General features: G+C 42.5%; 1 protein-coding gene across 1 annotated transcript in view; it reads right to left on the bottom strand.

Annotated features, from left to right (window-relative positions):
• The window catches only part of LOC149436044 (spindle assembly abnormal protein 6 homolog), a 136,542-nt gene extending 122,086 nt beyond the window's left edge, over nt 1–14,456 (bottom strand). Inside the window, exon 1 of the mRNA XM_089662093.1 lies at nt 14,049–14,456. Coding sequence (XP_089518219.1) covers nt 14,049–14,113 — 65 coding nt within the window. The 5' untranslated portion in view covers nt 14,114–14,456. The remainder of the gene's footprint in view (nt 1–14,048) is intronic.
• Nucleotides 14,457–20,693: the final 6,237 nt, after the last annotated feature.

Here is a 20,693-nt window from a genome sequence, read left to right as displayed (position 1 = left end):
ATTAACCCCTTCACTGCCCTGTTACCAGTGTTATTAGTACAGTGTACAGATTTTGTTCTACTGATCACAGTATTAGTGGCACTGGTGACTTCAGATAGCGTTAGCATCAGTTTGTGTCAGCGTCCCTCCCAGATAACGTCACATTGCCACTACACCATTCAGCACATTTAACCTCTTTATTGCCAGGAACACGCTCACATACACAAACCTTCATTGCTAGTATAGTGGCTGAATGGATCAATATCGTTGATCAGATCAGCACTATACTAGCGTTCCCATTAGTATACTGTCCCCAAAAATGCAGCATTAGCAGGATCAGCCCCAGCACCTGCATTTAGCCCCTATGCTTAAACCACCCTTCTCCCCCAAGTAAGTGTCAGTAGGTCACGGTCACTTGATACACTGCACATAAAACCGCAGTGTTCGCAGAATCAGGCCTGATCTCTGCTAGCACTTGAAGTAAATTTATTTGTAGTGATTCAAGCAGTTACTGATAGCCAGGTGCTCTTTTTTTCCATGATTCGCACTAGTTACCTATAAAATTTAGCAGCCAGAATATCCAACAAAAGTTACTCTAGTGAAGAGGCCTACAGGATTCTGAACATGTCAGATGAGAGTGAAGGGGAAACCTCACTGACAGAATCTGCCTCATAATACAAACCTGTAGAAAGCAGAGGCACCCAAACAGATAGCTCAGACGAGGGAAAAGAGGTCCCTGCTAAGGACAGGCGTACCTGACTCGGTTCCCAGGTTGCTCAGATGTTACAATTCCATGATGATTCTCATATGTAGTCGAGGAGTGACAGTACTAGTGCCGTTCTACCTTTTGGTAAACTGGCGAGCACCAGCGGGCCAAGTACATCCTGGTCTTATACATACCAGCACTGCAGTATCACTTAGTGACGTGGTAAGTCCCATAAGTACAAGCTGGTGCAGTGGTTAGCACAAGTAGTGTCCCGCAGCCACCAAGAATTTGCACACAGGCCCATAGATCCCCTAGTGTCCTTACGGATGTGCTTGCAAATCCTGATTGGCAGCCCACAAATTCTGAAGCACCCGTACTTCCCTCATTCCCTGCCCAACACAGAATTCAGGTGGAAACAGCAAAATTTAACTACTCCCCTTGACTTTTTGGAGTGTTTTTTCACGGAAGAACTGTATGCATTGATTGTGGATCAAACAATTTATATGCACAACAGTTTATCGCTGCCAACCCAAATTCAAACCTTGCCAGACCATTTGCATGAAAACTTTTTATAGTTTCCGAATTTAAAGTTTTTGTGAGCCTAACCCTCAGCATAGTCATTACTAAAAAAAATGAATTGCAGTTGTATTGGTCCACAGACTCGATTCAACATATGCCCGTATTCTCTGCTGCCATGGCCAGGCATAGATATGAGAGTATAATGTGTTTTATGTATTTGAACAACAACGCACTGTCATCCTTGGGGTGACCCTGAATTTGACCGGTTCCACAAAATTCAGCACCTTGCAAATCACTCTAACCAAAAATTTGCAGATGTCTATACTCCCCAGCAAATCATTGTGTTGACGTCCCTCAGTTTTTCTGGCCGCCTTGCATTCAATTTCTCCCCAGCAAGCGTGCCAGATATAGGGTCAAGAAGACCTGTGAGAGGCTAACAGGCTATACATAGGTTTCAGATTTACAAGGGAAAAGATTGTGGGGCCCCCTGGATGCCCAGACTACATTGGGAGCAGTGGCAAGATAGCTTGGGACTTGGTATAATCCTTTTTCCATATGGGGTACCACTTATACAGTGACAATTTTTATTCAAGCGTGCCACTATTTAGACATTTGTACAAACTTGGAATAGGCAAATGTAGCACCATGCGACCTAATCACCGGGGCTTCCCCCAACAGCTTGCAAATGCCAGTCTTAGGAAGGGGGAAAAGCCTGCTTGAGAAATGAGGAATTGCTCGCAGTTAAGTGGAAGGACAAACAGGATGTATTCATCCTGTCTTCCATTCACACAGATACAACCATCCAAATTTCCATGGCAGCTGATGTCCACGACTAACCTTACCATGGAAGTGGTGGACATCAATGACCAGATGATGAAGCTGTACTTAGATTCCGAAAATCCAGATGTTGGTACAAAAAGGTGTCTATTTCAATTGGCTCTATAGACCGCTTTTGTGCTTTACAAAAGCAACTAGAAGTAGTGGATCCTTCCTAAAATTCCAGGAAAAGATCATCATGGCACTTTTGTATCCAGAAGGTGCTATGGCCCGAACCCCCAACCCAGATGCAGTTAGCCGGCTGCATGAGAGGCATTTGTCTGATGCAATTCCTAGTACCCCAACCCAAAGGACACCCCAAAAAAATGGTGTCTGTAGCAGACACTGAATTAGGCATGACACCCGCTTTTTTGTGTCCCTCTTGTCATGGGCAACCTGGTCTCTGCCTCAAGGACTGCTTCCGTCGCTACCATACACTAGTGGACTATTAGTATAGGGTATAGCATGGCACAGTTCAGGGACATATTTGCACAAGGTCTCAAAAGAGGTTAGGTAGTCAGGAAACTGGCTATCGCATTTTGGAGAGACCCTAAAATCTGGTTAGTGTTAAAAAAAAAAAAAAAAAACACAAAAAGTAAATTTTAAAAACCAAAAAAATGTCAAAATGTCAAGTTACGGTTTTACTGTTGCTGATTTGCTGTTATTCATTGCCGTTTTCTTTGCAGGAATGCCATTCAGCTGTAGCACTGATCTGTTTATTCTGACAGCAACAGGGTCTTGCTGTCAGAATATACACAAGTGTGTGCAGAGCTGCTGGATGAAATTTTTCATCCATCTTTTTGGCAGAGATTTCTTCATTCACATCGATCGATGTAAATAGAGGAATCTGTTAGATTCTTTTTTTTTCTGTTCAGCCTGCGCTAAATGACAAAAAAACAAAACACACAAACAAAAACGAACCTTTAGAAGTGGGTGGATGCTGGGCGGTATATTCTAATGGTGGGCATGCCACACACTTTTTCTGGCAGAGATTTCTTCACTTTTTTTCCCCATTCAGCCCAAAGGCTGTATAAAAAAAACAAAAGAACATAGCATATATCATGCTGGTATCATTTTTTTCAGCCAGCGATCGCCTTTAATGCAAAAGCAATCCTAGTGGATAATTAGCTGCAGGATTGCTTTTACAAGCAGCAGGAGGAGAAGATGCCCCCCTCTCTTCCACTGCGTTTTCGGGCAGTCCCGTGCCAATCGAGTGAACCCGAGATTGCAGCCAGCGTTTCTGCCAGCTGACCATAGAGCTGATTGGAGACCGGAATGGTGGCAATCATCTCTATATTAAAAAAAAAAAAAAAAAAAAAAAAAAAAAAATCGGAAGCTACGAGCATTTCATCATCACTTCAGTTTTGCAAGACAAACATCGCCATTTCTAAATTGGGAAAACATTTGATCACACTGATCTTGGTGCGATCAGATGATGTAAGGGCAGAGGAGATATCTAGAGTCTAATAGACCCTAGATTTTTCTTAAAAAAAAAAAAAAAAAAACCTTAAATTTGCAAAGATTGCAATGGACCACTATGTAGTGGACCACCATCCCCCATGTACTAAACTGCAGAACTTTGCATTTTGATGTGTAATTTGGCAAACATCATAAGAAGTGTGAGTTTACAAACAGCTTCTGAATGTTAACCAAATGAAGCTGCATTCACACATGGGCACTTTAAATTGTAGGCATCATCGCTGCAATTTTGCCTATCATTTCAAAACGCTCTTCTAGAATGACAAATAGTGGAACCACGTGTTTGCCATTCAATTTAAAAGGCACCTGAAAATGCGGTGCAGATCTGCCTTGACACATCGCACTGCAATCCGCATCACGCAAAGCAGGTCACCCAAAAAAAGTTCCTGAAACGTGGCAGAACTATGCCATGTTTTCAGGTACCTTTAAAATGAATGGCACCTGAACATGCCGTTCCAAAATTTGTCACTTTAGCAGAGCGTTTTGAAATCACAGGCAGAATTGTGGCAATTCTGCTCACAATTCAAAGCGCCCATGTGTGAAAGCAGCCTAATGACAAGTACAGAACTGTCTGAAATCATGTGCTTAGATGGAAGGCTCTTGGATTACTTTAAAGTGAAACTACAGCCATTTTTGTCAAAAACTGTAGCTGTTGACTTTTAATAAACAGACACTCACCTCTCCCAGGATCCAGCAGTGTGCTCACTCAAGCTGTCCCTTCATCTTCTTTCCCCGGCATTTCCAGTGTGCCCACTGCTGCTGCGCATTATGAATGGACCCACAGCCTTCTGGGACCTGTCACATGACCCAAAAGACTACAGGGAGGGAGGGGGGAGGAGAACTTCCACTTCCGATCGCCTAGGCAGTTGGCGTGGGTACCTGTCAAAATCAAGTACCTGCTTCCCCTCCCCAAAAAAAGTGCCATGAGGAGGAGCAGGGTGGATTTGATTTCAATCAAACTGATTTAAATCACGATTTAAATCACTAGTCAGTAAGGCTTGATTTAAATCCTAGTTTTCTACATAAAGACTAATTCTTGCTGGTATAACTTTAATATGCAAGTAGATGAAGATTTTTAGAACAACAACTTTTCATATTAGTTTTTTTATCCCCAGTTTAATAGGTTAATCATTCATATTTGGACAACTTTTCTGTTGTACTTTGGAAGGAGAAAAATAATCATTCCCTTAATAATAACAATTTAAATAGATTTATTCAACTGAAACAACAACATTCCAGCATATGTTATCTGCTTAAACAAACATCCATGTTTGTTAACTAATTTAGCTAAAAAAATAATATATATTTTAAGAAACTTAGACTGTCAGCCCCTTCCTCCTCACACTTAGTTTCACTTGCTTCTTGTGCAGATCTATTCCACTCCAAACAATCAGAAAAATATTGTTTCTATTCTATTCACTGAACTTCTTGAAACTTAGCACTGAAGGGGTTGATTCTGTATTCATAGGTTTGTAGAAGTTAGGATTAAGGTCTTTTTCTTAACTCTGTTCATGTTATAACATTTTTGCTGTGAAGAGGCATGTGATCTCCGCTGAGTCAAATTCAGTTTTGAGAACTGCAAAAGTAAACCAAGCATCTGTGATAATATCTTGTAGGGAGAGAAACTGCCCAATAATCTTACAAAAACTTCTGGAAGAGCATGACATTGTGAATGGATTAATGGAATTTATTTACCAAAAAAATTAAACATATACAGCCTTATTCTACATAATTAAAAAACTAATCTTTATTTCATGATGGAATAACCTTTGGATGGTAATATATTTTCCTCAAAAAGCATTTTTTTTAAAAAATCATTGATTTTTATCCACCCTGAGGAGGAGGAACCCTTAAAGGATAAGCTCAACTTTTAGTAAAAAAATAATGTGCATTCATTATTTTTGTCTGCAGGGGCACGGAAAGCATTACACCAGTAATCAGCAGATCACTGATGCCATGAAGGTCTCCTGCAGACCTGTCAGAATACCTGCTTGCCATACGGGATGTACGAGTGAGCAGATATTCTGACAGGAAGAATTAATGAACTACTACGGTGTTGCACAGCGCCGCGATAGTTCATTGAGGACTACAAGCTGACAACCGCTAAAGCTGTTGGGACTTGTCTCTCATTCACAGATGACTGAATGAGTGATGTGGTCTGAATGTAACATGTTACACCCCAAGTATGGGTGTACCATGTTACGAAAGATCAACATATCCTTTAAAGCATAACTTCCCCTTTTGTTTAGAGCTCAGCTTTAAATCCATCTTCCCATAAATGGACAAGCTATCCAGGCCTGGTACTTAGGTGGATGTAGCATTGATCTGATGCTGCATCTGTCCCCTGCCACCTCTACAACAAGAACTGAGTGATCAAAGACCACTGATTGCTTAATCCTCAGTCTTCCATTAACAGAGAGCATTTCCAATAGTAGGGATAAAAACAAGATAGGGGTTCTAAACTCACTACTCTAATCCCCCCCCTTCCCCCAATCCAAAACTAAAGAAACATACATACATTATAAGTACAGGATAAGTACACTTTAATCAAAGCACACTTGTATTAGCCCCCTCACCAAGATCCAATGCTCGCAACCTCCTGTCTTCGTTGACATCTAATACAACACATTCCCTCTCCCTGACTATGTCTGCACAGTAGAAGCCCATAAAAGTCAGCCAAAAAAGCTGTCACCACTAAGCTGCAAATGCTAGTTCTCTGGCTGTCATCTCAATTCTCTGGCTTCAATACTTTCACACATCAGTCCACATTATATTTGGTCATACCATTCCAATTAACACTTTTGTTTTGTTGCCTAGGCAGCTTTTTAGGCTAGGTTCACATCTATGCACAGTCTATGTAATCAGGGGTGGACTGACAACTCATGGGGCCCCTGTGTCCTTGCCCAAACTCAAAAAAGCCTATGAAAAAAAAGGTACCAGGGGCATCTCATGGGGCCCCCTACTGACCCCGGGCCCTTTTTTTTTTAAGTGTAGATTTCCTCTCATTTCTAGTTTCTCCCTCCATTCATAAGTACAAGTCATTCGTAAATTGAATGTCCATAACTTGAGGACTGCCTGTACAGTTTTTTTCTAACAGTGCGCCACACTGCTCAGTAGTATGTGCATTGTGCTGTGCTGCATTGCACATGCATTGGGGTGCCATGAAGAAGAAATGGCAATGCACAGCAGCAACATAAATAGCAGAATTACCACAAGGCATAGATTTAAACAAAAATTACCCGTGGTGCTCCTTCCAAATTCATGTGTTGATAATGGACTCAATGGAATAGATCACAGCTGATGTTGGGAATTGAAAAGCTGCATACTACGCAACTATAAATTGTAATAAATTCAAGAGAACGTAAACAAACACAATGGAACAATGTTATCATGCTGTATCCTTTTAAAACAAACAAGATCCTGGAGGTAGGGCTGTGTAAGTAGACATAAGTACTAACACTAATGAGAAGAAAATCGTACGGAAATTTTTGTACGAGGACCGATCGTCAGATAATTCTGATCGTTAGTACAGGGTTTTCAAGAGCCAATCACAACAATTCATGTGACAATATCTGAAGGGACAAGTCTGAAAATGTTTCTCAAAGGATACCAGATCATACAATTTTAATCAGTACAGTAGTTGTCCGTAAAAACAATACCATACAGTACATCACTTTCAAAATGTTTTTCTTTCGTACGAGAATTTCCGTAGTACCCTTTATATTTTCAATATGGAGACTAGCATGCAAAAAAAAAAAAATTATCATTTGTCCCAACATTCTTATTGTGTGTACAAGGCATTACTGAAATCAGGCTGCCTACTCCAATCTGGCTTGGGGAGGTCAATATCGGGGGGAGGGGGGGGGGGAAATGGGTAAGAGGAGAGTGGTGGCAAGGGGCCTGTGACGGAGGGTAGACAGGACAGAACACACAGTAGATGGCAAACACACAAAGCTTTATTGAGGCAAACAGATGACAGTCACTGAATAGGGGAGTTCGCAGGGAGGTTGAATATGCCAGTAAAGGGCGACAAGGAGGGACCAACACACTTAAAGTCTAACACTGAGAGCCAAGGAAGAGTCTCTGTAGCAATTATAATCCAACAGGGGGGTGGTGTGGAGTCAGCACAGGAACAGTTCAAGTGAAGCAGGGAGAGAGCATGTACTCACGGATCTCTGGTGGCTATCGGGCAGTCTTCCCCTACTCTGAGGGGGGAGGGGGGCGGGGGTCCTAGGCAGGCTTGGGTCTCTGCAGAGCCTGGCCACAAAGGTCCCTGCCGCATCTCGGGCTCCTTTCAGTGGCTACACAGTGGTGAATTCCCTGGGAGTGCCGGGAATCAGCTTCTTAAACTGATGTCGGACGTCCCCTAGTCAACCGGGACGGGCCGGAGCTGGCGTGGCTGCAGCCTGTCTTAGGAATGCCTTTCATCTCTGCAGAAGGTGAGAGGGGCACAGATGAGAGACGGCAGAGAGAGCAGGAACAGAGCAAGGGGGCTGAGAGGGGGAAGCAGCTGTGACAGGGCCAATATAGTGTAGGAGCCAAGGCCAACCTGGGCTTAGACACTATACTGGCACATAGAAGTAAACTGACCCTTAAGGCTTTAATTATACAAATAGCTGAAGTTTGGCAACAAAAGACAGGTAAGCCATGGGTTTTACCTCCCCTCCCCCCCCAACCACAAGTTAACACGGCCACAGGTCATTTTAGTACACCCCAATGCAGTCTGTGGAAAAAATGATGCTGCAGGTCACGTTCAACAGGCATTACTGTCACCAAACACAACCCATTCAAACAAATGAGCCACGCTTCAACAGGAGGACCCAGCTGGAGAAACCCCAGAACGCCCTCACTTTGGAAGGGGGGGGGATTTCCTGTTTTGGCTATTGGAAAGGAAGTGAAGAGAAATCTCCCCAATGGGATCCAGACACAAATAATAAAAATAATCTGAGAGGGTTTATAACCCTCCCTTATATCCAAAATGAAAAAAATGTTGTCTTTAGCCGCTTGTCCGCCTCCCTATAATAAAAGTACTGCTACAGGGCAGCAGGGCTGCACAAATTCATGTATATATACGTGACTTGCATTTCCAGGAAGGGGGCACACACGCCTCCTTTGGCGGCTAGAGGTGTAAATCACTGGGTCCCGGCCGGCGATTCCCCGCAGCCACTCAGTGATCATTGGGAAAGCTGACAGAGGAGAGACCTGTGTGTAAACAACACAGGTCTCTCTCCTGACAGCAAGGACATGCTTCTTTGCATTTCTCTGCACAGCACACCGCCATTTGTAGACACTATAACTTTTAAGTAAACCAATTCATTTTTTTTTATTGGATATATTTTATAGCAAAAAAGTCAGCAAAAAAATTCTTTCAAAATTAGAATCTGTCCTTTGTTTGTTTCTAGCGCAAAAAATAAAAACCACAGAGGTGATCAAACACCACCGAAAGAAAGCTCTATTTGTGGGGAAAAAGGATGCAAATTTCATTTGGGTGCAGTATTGCATGACTGTGCAATTGTCAGTTAAAGTAATGCAGCGTGGGGCGCATGCGCGGTGAGCTCCGGGATGACCGCTCTGTGAAGATTCTTATGGAATTCCAAAAAAACCTTGATGTACCACCAATCTTCTAATCAGACCACCCTCCAAAGGAGGCGTTAGTCTACCACACCTCAAATTTTACTATAATGCCACTCTCATGGACCAAATTTATTTTTGGTGGCACCCAGAGAAAAATCCTGGTCCATACTGGAAACCTCACCCTTCCTTCCACTTAAATCACAACATCTACTCTTAACCACAATATTCTCACAAACCACATATTACTTGAAACACCCATGCATCCAAGCCACTCTTCAAGCTTGGAAAGATCTTTTATCCACAGATTACGCAGACTCCAAACAACTCCATACCCCACTCAACATACTACACTCCATTACGCCCTCGTTAGATTTAACCCAGTGGGAAAAACGAAACATACATCACATAGCAGACCTTTACAAAAATAACATCCTACACTCATTCCAATACCTGCACGCCAAATTTAGCCTCCCGGCCGTTGAATATTTCACCTACCTACGAATCATTCACTGCATCCGAACGAACAACATATCCCAAACCATAACAATCCCGGCTATGGCCTACACTTATTGCTCCAAACCGCATTACCCAAGTAAAGGCATCTCCACCTTCTACAAATATTTAACAGACCTACAATTTACCTTAAAATCTACCTCTTTATCCAACTGGGAAAAAACCCTAGCAGAAACCATCCCAACCCACTCATGGACTACCGCATTTAATTACACTTACAAATCCTCTCACTGCAGCTCACACTGGGAATCTTATTTGAAAATACTTCATCAATGGTACCTAACCCCTGCCAGACTTGGCATTTTCTAGCCAAAACACTCCCCTTCCTGTTGGAGACAATGCGGGGACGTAGGTTCCACTCTTCACATACTTTGGTCTTGCAAATCTATTAAATCCTTTTGGAATAGTGTATTCCAACTAATAGCTGAAATCTCCAAAAAAATGATAAACCCCAATGCGGCACATGCGCTCCTACATATCAGAACAAATTCCCACATACCTCCCGTACCATCACGGTCCACATTCTTTTTGCAGCAAAACTAAACATAACCCGACTCTGGAATACCACCACAGCCCCTTCCTTTAATTGCTAATCTCAGATCTTAACTTCCAATGTGAAATGGAAAAAAGACTGGCCACTAATAATTCCACTCAACATAAGTTTAATTCTCTATGGTCTAACTGGTTACAAAACCCTAACTGCTCCGTAAAACCCCGATACTGTACAAACAATTGCACAAACTATCCACGTCAGACTGGTACCTTTCCCCCATCCTCACACAACCTATCCTCCCCCCCTCCATTTGCCCCCCTATTACTCTCCCCCCTGTTTAATCCCCCTCAATACCTACTACACCTCCCCACGGTTCAGTCCACCCCAAGCATACCTCTGATGCTTATGCCGCAACTATAGCTCTGACCCCAGCTAAAAGGTGGGGTAACTGTCTAATAAAGCTGTATTGTATGCATGCATTCTAAACTGAACCAAATGTTTATCTCTGTTAAAAAATTTTCTTGAAAACATTCAATAAAAATTATTGAAATTAAAGTAATGCAGCGACCTATCGCAAAAAAAAGGCCTGGTCAGGAAGGGGGGTAAATCCTCTGGAGGGCAAGTGAGTACTCACACTTTAACAATTACATTCTTAGAAGTTTCTTGAATTGCATTTAGTTTAAAAAAAAAAAAAATCCAGCATGCAGAAAACTAAAATCTATTGTAAATGTAATTTATAGCAGCATGCATCATGTAGTGGATGTGAAATGGATTGTTTTAGAATAAAAATATCGATGAGTGTCACTTTAAATGAGATATAGAGTCACAACATAAACTTACATTTTAGAACATCAGTATTGTAATAGTAATATGAGCAACAATTATTGACAATAAGGGCTCCTTGACACTTGACTGTTTTACCAACGCTTGCCAAACGCCCCTATAGCGTTTGGCAAGCGTTGGTCTGACGTTTGCGGAGCGTTTTTTAAGGATCCGCAAACGCCGCATGCGCGGTTTAGTGGCGGTTGCTAGGCGTTTGCTGAGCATTAAAAACGCTCCTCAAATGCCTATAATGAAGTATAAATGGTGTTACCGCTCCACAAAACGCCCCGCAACCGCGTCGCAAACGCCGGCCGGGCGTTTGCAGAGCGGCACCATAGACTAGAATAGGAGGCTTCAACGCCTCCTGACTCGATCAGAGGCGTCCGCTTTGCCACGACGCTCCCATTAGAACAGCACCATGTGCTGCAATGTGCAGAATTGTTCGAGGCATTTGGGAAGCGGTAAAAACGCTTCCCAAATGCCTCTCTACCGCCTGCACACAACGCTAGTGTGAACGTAGCCTAAGGCAGCCCATATATTAAAAAAAACTTTTTTTTTTTCCAAACAGCAGGTTGAAGGAAAATAAAAGCCTCAATTCCCCCATCCCATCTGGGTGGGCGGGGGAATCCTCCCCCTGCTCCTCTGTTAACTTTCAATTTGTAAGGTCCCATTCACACTAGCAGAACATGCATTCCACCTTTTTTTAGTTATTTTTTTTTTTGCCCTTTTTTACATGTTTCTACACGTCATGCATAATAAGGCAGCCCATTCACTTGAATAGGCTACCCTATATGCAACAAACTTGCCAAAAGTTACCATGCCTTTTTGTGTGATGAGCTTTGCTTGGATTTTTTACTGCACATCTGTTGACTGAGTTTGAGGTGTTAATAATGATTATTTACAAAAGTACAACACACATTTGTGACATGTTTACATGCATTTCTGCAGAATAAGCAGATGTAAATGGGGCCAAAGGACTACATATCCCATGGTACTTTGGTGCTTGCAAGCAGAGGTTCCTTTACTGACTCCACCTCCTTAAACCCCTCCTCTTAGCACCTCTGTAGTTCAGAAGGCAGGCTGTGTGATACGGGTCACAAGAATGCAGAACGAGAGCTTTGAATGTGCTTCTCTAATGGCACTCCCAGGCATCTTCTAAAGAGCAGGGCATTTTTGCCTGTGGGTGAGGAAAGGCATTCAATTTGCATTCTTTCCCACAACCACAAAAGTATTTCTAGCCTAACAGAAGTAGGCTAGAAATAATACAACATGGGAATGAATACATGATTATATATTTTGGCCACAGACCAGATTTGTTCTCATATTACTCAGATGCTAAATCTAATGGTGGTCATACACACTTTGATAAATGACCGATTTATTTTCCAGTTGATCTCTTTCAAAAGGAATAGTCGATCTACAATACACTTGACCACCTATATATGATCGATACACCACACAGGGAAGTGGATTTGGATTTAGAGTTAAAATACAAAATTTACAAGGGGTCTTCAAAGAGTTTCTGCACTTTGATAAATATAAAAGTGTTTAAAAAAGGAGCGGCAATTTTCTGAAGAATCCTCGTATATAAACTACTGATTGCATCTCTTTTTCCACCGTGTAATCTCAGAATCAGATTAAAATACAATTGTATTCATGAACAAAGTATTTCAGTGCTGCCGATGGATGTAAAAAGATCTATATTATTCCACCATGGCCAGTTGACTAAATTTAATCAAAACGCAGTGTAAATTGATATGGCTATTTGATTGTTTGTGGATTTGACGTGTTTGATCAAATTGTACATCAATCAAATAAATAAAAACTAAACCATGCATGGCCACCATAGAGGAGAGTGTACAACTGATTTGTATAGAGCAGCCTCCCTCAACCTCAAAGGAACGCTTGAAAATTTCAGGTCTCAGGGTCAGTTCACACTGGAATGTACATGGTCATTTGAAAGGACTGCAAAACGCACTGGAATGTGTAAACGCTACTTTTGCAAATTGCACTGTACAACCAGCTTCCAGCAGCCGCAACCTGCGGCAACCAGCTTCCAGCAGCCGCAACCTGCGGCAACCAGCTTCCAGCAGCCGCAACCTGCGGCAACCAGCTTCCAGCAGCCGCAACCTGCGGTAACCAGCTTCCAGCAGCCGTAACCTGCGGTAACCAGCTTCCAACAGTAGTAACCTGCGACAATCAGCTTCCAGCAGCCGTAACCTGCGGTAACCAGCTTCCAACAGTAGTAACCTGCGAAATCAGCTTCCAGCAGCCGTAACCTGCGGTAACCAGCTTCCAGCAGCTGCAACCTGCGACAACCAGCTTCCAGCAGTAGTAACCTATGGCAACCAGCAGCTGCAACCTGCGACAACCAGCTTCCAGCAGTAGTAACCTATGGCAACCAGCTTCCAGCAGCAGTGACTTATGGAAACCAGCTTCCAGCAGCCGTAACCAGCTTCCAGCAGTAGTAACCTATGGCAACCAGCTTCCAGCAGCTGCAACCTGCGACAACCAGCTTCCAGCAGCAGTGACTTATGGAAACCAGCTTCCAGCAGCCGAAACCTGCGACAATCAGCTTCCAGCAGCCAAAACCTGCGGTAACCAGCTTTCAACAGTAGTAACCTGCGACAATCAGCTTCCAGCAGCCGAAACCTGCGACAACCAGCTTCCAGCAGCTGAAACCTGCGACAATCAGCTTCCAGCAGCCGAAACCTGCGGTAACCAGCTTTCAACAGTAGTAACCTGCGACAATCAGCTTCCAGCAGCCGTAACCTGCGGTAACCAGCTTCCAGCAGTAGTAACCTATGGCAACCAGCTTCCAGCAGTAGTAACCTATGGCAACCAGCTTCCAGCAGCTGCAACCTGCGACAACCAGCTTCCAGCAGTAGTAACCTATGGCAACCAACTTCCAGCAGCAGTGACTTATGGAAACCAGCTTCCAGCAGTTTGGAGCACACAATGCTATAGGGATGCAGTTGCTACGGGTTACAACACACCATCTCCCTCTGTCCTACAGACGGGTATTCCCGGTGTATTGGTTTCCCAGCAATAGGTATAGTAGAAGTTTAATAATAGGAGGTAATAGCAGTAAGGCGGCAGTGTATTAGTTCTAGGAGACAGGTGTGCAGTTCTCGGCGGGCTCTTTACCTCTCCTCACAGTCCCGGCATTTGATGATAACGGAGACCACTTTACAGAACAACTCCTCGGTCATGGTGGCGTTCGGTGCGGGGCTCCTATACTAGACGTACATAATATCCAGCGTGCTCAGTAATGAAAGAGTGAGACAGCTCAGGTTCGGGCACACATGGAAGGGGCGGGGCTCCCAGCACCTTCACCTCTTGCGCCGGGGGAATAGCGGGCCACACCTCGCTGGCCCAGGCATCTCCTCCCACCAGTTCATGCCGCGGCTCCCGTGGGGATTCGCGCCACCTTCCCGCCGCCCGCAGACTTCTCGCCTTGCCTGGTCTCATGTCCCAGCTCCAGGGTGTGAGGCACACAATTGAGCAACTGCGACTGACCCCCGGGGCAGGTGTGCAAACACAGGCGGGGAGTGTGTTCAGGAAGACGATTAGTAGAATGAGGTTTACTAATAGCGAACAATTGCCAAGCGCAGGGCTGGCCTTCATTCCAAGTGTTACATGTCTCCAGACGAATGAAGGCTTTCCATTTGTGGTAAATACCAGGGAAGTTTTGCTGGAGGCTCCATTTACACCTGACTGCTTTTTTAGCTGCAAGCCTCATAACCCTCAGAATCCACTAATTGATTTCACTAATGGCCTGTACTTCTACAGCTAAATTACTTTTCACACAGGGCTGGGCACTTATGGCCCCATACACCTGAATGGGAGCACCTAAAAACGCACACGTCAAGGCTTTTTTTTTTAAGCCTTTAGCGCCCAGTCACATTGGTGCGATTTGGGAATTGAAATTGCATGTAGTGAATGTCCGTGTCTTAAAGCGGCGTTCCTGCCAGTTTAGTAAGTTCTCATGCACACTTGACGTTTTTATAGCTGCTCTTTTTTTGGCTTTTGATGGGTTTTTTTCTACAGCCAGTAAACCCCCCCCCCCCCCCCCAGCATGTTCTCCTATGTATCCATGCACACACAGACTGTAATCAACGTTTTTGGCTGGAAAAAAAACGCAGGACTAGTGGGTTTCTATAGGTTTTTAGCTGTAAAAACATGTTAAAACACAGCAAACTGGCATTTTTGGACTTTATTGGAGCCTAAAAAATGCAAACATGGGAAAACACAGCTAAATGCTAATGCAAAAACGCGAAAAAAAAGAACTCTCATTTTTAATGTGACTTTACACAGCTAACATTACCAGCGTTATCAAAACGTCTAGTGTGCATGAGGACTAAAAGTCAGCAGCTACAAAAACTGTAGCTGCTGACTTTTAATAAAACACACACCTGTCCCATGATCCAGCGATGTGCTCACCCGCACCATTCCTTTTCTCCTCCACAGCGCCGGCATCTCAGCTGTGGGTACCAGGCTGCAATAGCTTGCGGCTTCACAGCTTGGTGCCCACTGCACATTCGTGAGTCGCGCTGCACATCCTAATTGGTTCGGCAGTCTTCTGGGACCTGTGAAAGTTCCCAGGAGACGGAGGGAGGAGGTGGCCGAACTTCCTGCTCACTTTGTCGCGGCAAACAGAGCCGGAAGTGGGAGCGGATACCTGTCCCCCCCCCCCCCCCCTGCCCCCCAAAAAAAGGTGCTAAATGGTGGGGGAGGAGGCAAACAAGGGAAGCTTCCACTTTTGAGTGGAATTCTGCTTTAACATTTGTGATTTGCTGCAGCGCAATTTCTAAAGTAGTTCTTGCATTACTTTTTCTGCAGTTTTGTTGCGCATTCACATATATAGGAAATCGCACTGCAAATTGCAAGAAATCATTTAAAATCTTCACAAGTAGCAATAAATTCTTCAGAAATTTCTGCTGAAATTGCATGATTTTAAATCGCAGTGGTGTGACCAGTGACTTAACCACTTGCCTACAGGGCACTTTTACCCCCTTCCTACCCAGGCCAATTTTCAGCTTTAAGTGCTGTTGTACATTGAATGACAATTGCACAGTCATGCAACATTGTACCCATACGGAAATTTTATATATTTTTTTTTTCACACAAATAGAGCTTTCTTTGGTGGTATTTAATCGCCACTGGGTTTCTTATTTTTTGCAATATAAGTAAAAAAAGAGAAAACAATTTGAAGAAAAAAAAGTTTTTCTTTGATTCTATTATAAAATTTTGCAAATAGGTAATTTTTCTCCACTGCTGTGCTTTGATGAGGCTGCACAGATAGGCAGCACTGATGAGGTGGTACTGGTGGGCATTGATGAGGAACTGATGATTCTGCACTGATAGGCGGCACTGGTGGGCATTGATGAGGAGGAACTGATGATGCTACGCTGATATGCAGCAATAATGGGTACTGATAGGCAACACTGACTGATGGCACTGCTGGGTGGCACTGCTGGGCAATGATGATCAGTGCAGATGTCCACTGTGACATTTGCTGGTTATCACAGGCTGTGTGAAGAAAGTGTTGCCGATAACCAACAACTGTATTTACTTGGTGATCTGTGTCATTGGACACAGCTGATCACGTGGTAAAAGGCTGCTGTGATTGGCCTTTTACCTCATCATGTGATCAGCTGTGTCCTATGGACACAGTGATGATGGACAGCCCCGGGTGCACGCCACAGGGGGTGCGTCCTGGGAGGACGTCATATGACACTGGGCAACAGTTCTGTAGCCGTCTTTCGGCTATAGCGCAGTTGTGAAGTGGTTAAGGACTGAACTTTTCCCCCAGCGATTTGAAATGGCTTATAACAAAAAAAAACCCTGAAAGCTAATCTGTAGCTTTAAGTGCCCATTCACACTTAGCATATGTCAAACACGGTTTTTGGGGGTTTTTTTTTCATGGCGCATAGGGCAGCCATTGGTATCAATAGGCTGTTTTTTGGTAAAGTAGCTTTTTTTGCTTTGCAAAAATTCATTTGCATCCCGTGTTCGAGGTGTTGTTAACAGTTAATGGCAAGCAAGGTGTGAATTTTTTGCACATTCCAGGAACACCTGTGGAAAGGCACATTTCTGCTCCTGTTCCCGGAATGCAAGGATGTGAATGGAGCCTTAGAAACAGAAGGTAGCGCTGCTTCATTTAGGCTCACCACTCCCACACTTCACATTCCTTTAGCATGTGTGCTGGCCCAGTTCACACACCTGTGCTGTAGTTCAAAGGAATGTCCAGGAGACCACACTAATGCAGGCCATACATGATCATATTCTGAATTTTCATTAGAAAATCAGAAATTTTGTGCATTTTGTAATCCCATAGTGCCACCATTGATTTCGAAATTCAATCAACCAAGCCTTCAATTTCACCTCAGCTTGCTACAGAAGAGGATTTTCGTGGCCAAGAATTTTCTTCTCTTTCCAGGATACAGCTCATGCTCATTTCTATTTCAATTACATTTCTGGCACAATTCTCCCTTCATTGATTAAAAATTCGTTTGTTTTTCAAAAAATATCCAACATGCCCAATTACTCAAATTTGATGGTCGCTCAAAAATTGGCCATTGTTGTGGCCCACTAATGCCCCGTACACACAATAAGAAAATCGTATGAAAAATTTCACGCAACCACTGATCGAACAAGTTTCTCTTTGTTGATGAGCAGGATGTTTTAATCAATAACAATATTGTGAACAAAAAAATCCGGTTGAACAACAGTGAAACATTTTGTCAATTTGCATACGAATAACTGAGTTTCTATGCGTTGGTATGACGGCTGTACGAAAAAAATCTATCAAGCGCTATCACGCATGAGCAGAAACAGAAGATGAAGCGGATGTTTATGTCCAAGGAATCTTCATAAACACAAATGAAAAATCCAAATGTTAAAAGTAGATTGGCCTAGTGAGATAATGAAACCAGAATTATGTATATTATATTTTTTGTATCACTATTTATGTATATAGTTAATGTAATAAACTATATTGCTGGTAATTGTGTATATCGCTTATTCTGGCCGGAAGGACTTGGCTACAAGGTCACACTGCATCACTTCCACTTGTATGGAAGACGTCAACACTAGATATTGCCCGACAAATGATTTTTTTTAGACTGGTTAATGTGGGCCACGATTTCAACCAACGAACAAATGCCTCTCGGTATTCCCACCTTAATGGTGCGAAGTTTGAACATAAAATTTTTAGAAAAGATTTTTAAAAGAAAATTATTTTGGAATTTGACCCGTCTATGGCCTGCTTAAAGCACATATCCACTTTATTGTATAGAAAAGCAGCTTAAAAACACCACACTGTATGCCAGTGGGGGAAAAAAAGGTTCACGCGTATCACGCTAATCTCAGCACTTAACCATTGCCCTTGGAGTCTTAGGTTTATTCCCTTTGTGACGGAAGATAAAACAAATCCTAATGCCTAGTATACACTATGAGAAAATAAGACGAATGATTGTCTGATTTTCCACGAAGGTGTGTATCATGATGTAACTGACAAAAGTGTAAACTTGTGCAAAAATTCAACAAATGTAAATGTAGTAGAAGAGGAAGTGTAGGGTTGTTCTTTGCTCCTGATCATGCGTACATTTTTTTTCTGATTCTTTCCGTACGTTTACTGTACATTGATTGAAAATTGGACGTTGTGTTCATGCACAATAAAATTTTCTTGTTTGAATCTTCAGTCTGAAAGCACTAAACTAATGAACCAATGATCGACCAATTGTTCCTCACAAGGGAATTTTTGTTTGATATTCTTATGTGTATGGACCTTTATGCTGCATGATTTCAAATGCACCTTGAAGCGCATGACAATGGAAATTGCATTGTTTTTAATTGTATCTGTTTACATCAATGCAGCATACAATTGTGGAAAGGGTCCTGTACTACTTTGGTGCAATTGCAGCATTATTTTGGCCCCACGGAATATGTAAACTACTTCAAAGTGGCATGCAAGTTGCACTACATAGTCGCACCGAAAGGCGGATTAAAATCAGATCGCAGCAGTGTGAACCTAGCCTAAACACCATTCTTCAGCTTTGACATGTGTTAGGTCCCTTTCACCCTGATGTGAAAAGTGATTTTTTTTTTTTTCAGAAAGCACACCAAAACTGCAGGACATAATAGAAGTCAATAGGAAAATGCATCTAACCTGCACCAAATCCTTGCATACACTCTGCTGCACCCTTTGTGCAGTGAAACCTCACCACATCAGTGTGAAAGGGGCTTTAGTAAAACTTTACATATCATTGCAAATACTTAGTGTATCCAGATGAATGGCACCTTGTCTTTTATTTTCAGGACAAATTGGGCTTTCATTTCATGGTATTTGGTAATAGATATCTCCTGATTATTTTTTATTATTGTAAAAAGAAAATTGGCCCAAAATAATAATAAATAAAATTTAGCTGTATATTTCTTGCTATTACCTTGCAAAGAGCAACCTAAAATAAATTCTGCTCCTGGTGACCACAGCAATACCACATATGTGTGTATGTGTATGTTATTTGTAGCCATAGTAGGGCCCAGATACAACAGTGCATATTTTGCTTTTTTTAAACCCTACCTGAAGTATATGTAAACCCTCACCTTATAAAACAACCCATTCAGTTTAAAATAGAAATGGAAGGCAAAACATTTATGTATAGATAGGAAAATCATTATAAATATTTTTTTTTCCTTTTTTTATAATTGATCACATTCCCTCTGTTCTCAGCTGCATAAGGAGCTCAGAGTGGTGGGGTAGGAGAAACAGCAGGACACTAGTCTCCCCAGTGAATGACAAGTCTGATCATTGGAGGAGAGCAGACAGAGTTTCCAGCACAGCTAGAGAACTGACCACACTGTGCTCTTATGCCTAATGTGGTCAGATTTTATTAGGAAAGCAGAGGGACTGGCAGGAACACCTGGGATTTCACACAAAAGAAAGAGAACAAGAGACATTTTCATACAAGTACATGGTGCAGCAAGCATATATCAGGAATATGAAATGTTGGGTTTACATATTTTTTACAACATTTTAATACTAAAAATGTTTGTTTTTTTAAATCCTCCTTAAAGCACACTGACCCTGATGTTTGACCAGAACCTTTGACTCTGACCATGACCTTTTACCCCTATTTTAACCCTGACACTAACCTAGATTAAATCTAGATCTGCTGTAGCAATTTTATCTTTTTTTTTCCTTACAGTTTTTTTTTCCATTGTATCTTTTTGTCCTTGCTAGTGAAAAAGATACAATGTACCTTTTATTCCATTCTAGAAGAAAACAACACAGGTGGGCTGTATATTGACTGATCAATGTGATAGCCTCCCGGTTCCTCATCATTAGTATGAGACCCAGGGCTGTCACTGACTGCTAGATCTCTGTGCTGTGAGTGCATTGCACATCACTCTCAGCACAAACACAGCAGCGCATACTTGTGGCACCATGAAAAAAAAACCCATGCACAGCTAGAGATCTGACCACGCTGTGCTCCCTGCTTAGGTGTGGTCTGTTTTTAATAGGAAAGCAAAGGGACTAGAAGGAATACCAAGGATTGCACACATGGAAGCAATAGAAAGAGAACAGGAGACTTTTTCATACAAGTACATGGTACAGCAGGCACATATCAGGAATATGAAATGTTGAGTTTATATATTCTTTAAAACACAATGACACTAATTGATACTATTTTTTTTAAGCCTACCTAAAATACACCGACTCTGATCTTTGACCAGAACATTTGACCAGTTCCTGGTCATTAGTATGGGACACGGAGCTGTCACTGA

The sequence above is a fragment of the Staurois parvus genome, unplaced genomic scaffold (genome assembly GCF_062004578.1).
Source record: "Staurois parvus isolate SC_StPar_1 unplaced genomic scaffold, SC_StPar_1.0 ptg001432l, whole genome shotgun sequence".
Lineage (NCBI taxonomy): Eukaryota > Metazoa > Chordata > Amphibia > Anura > Ranidae > Staurois > Staurois parvus.
The sequence above is the reverse complement of the archived record's forward strand: the minus strand, read 5'-3'. Positions and strand labels throughout refer to the sequence as shown.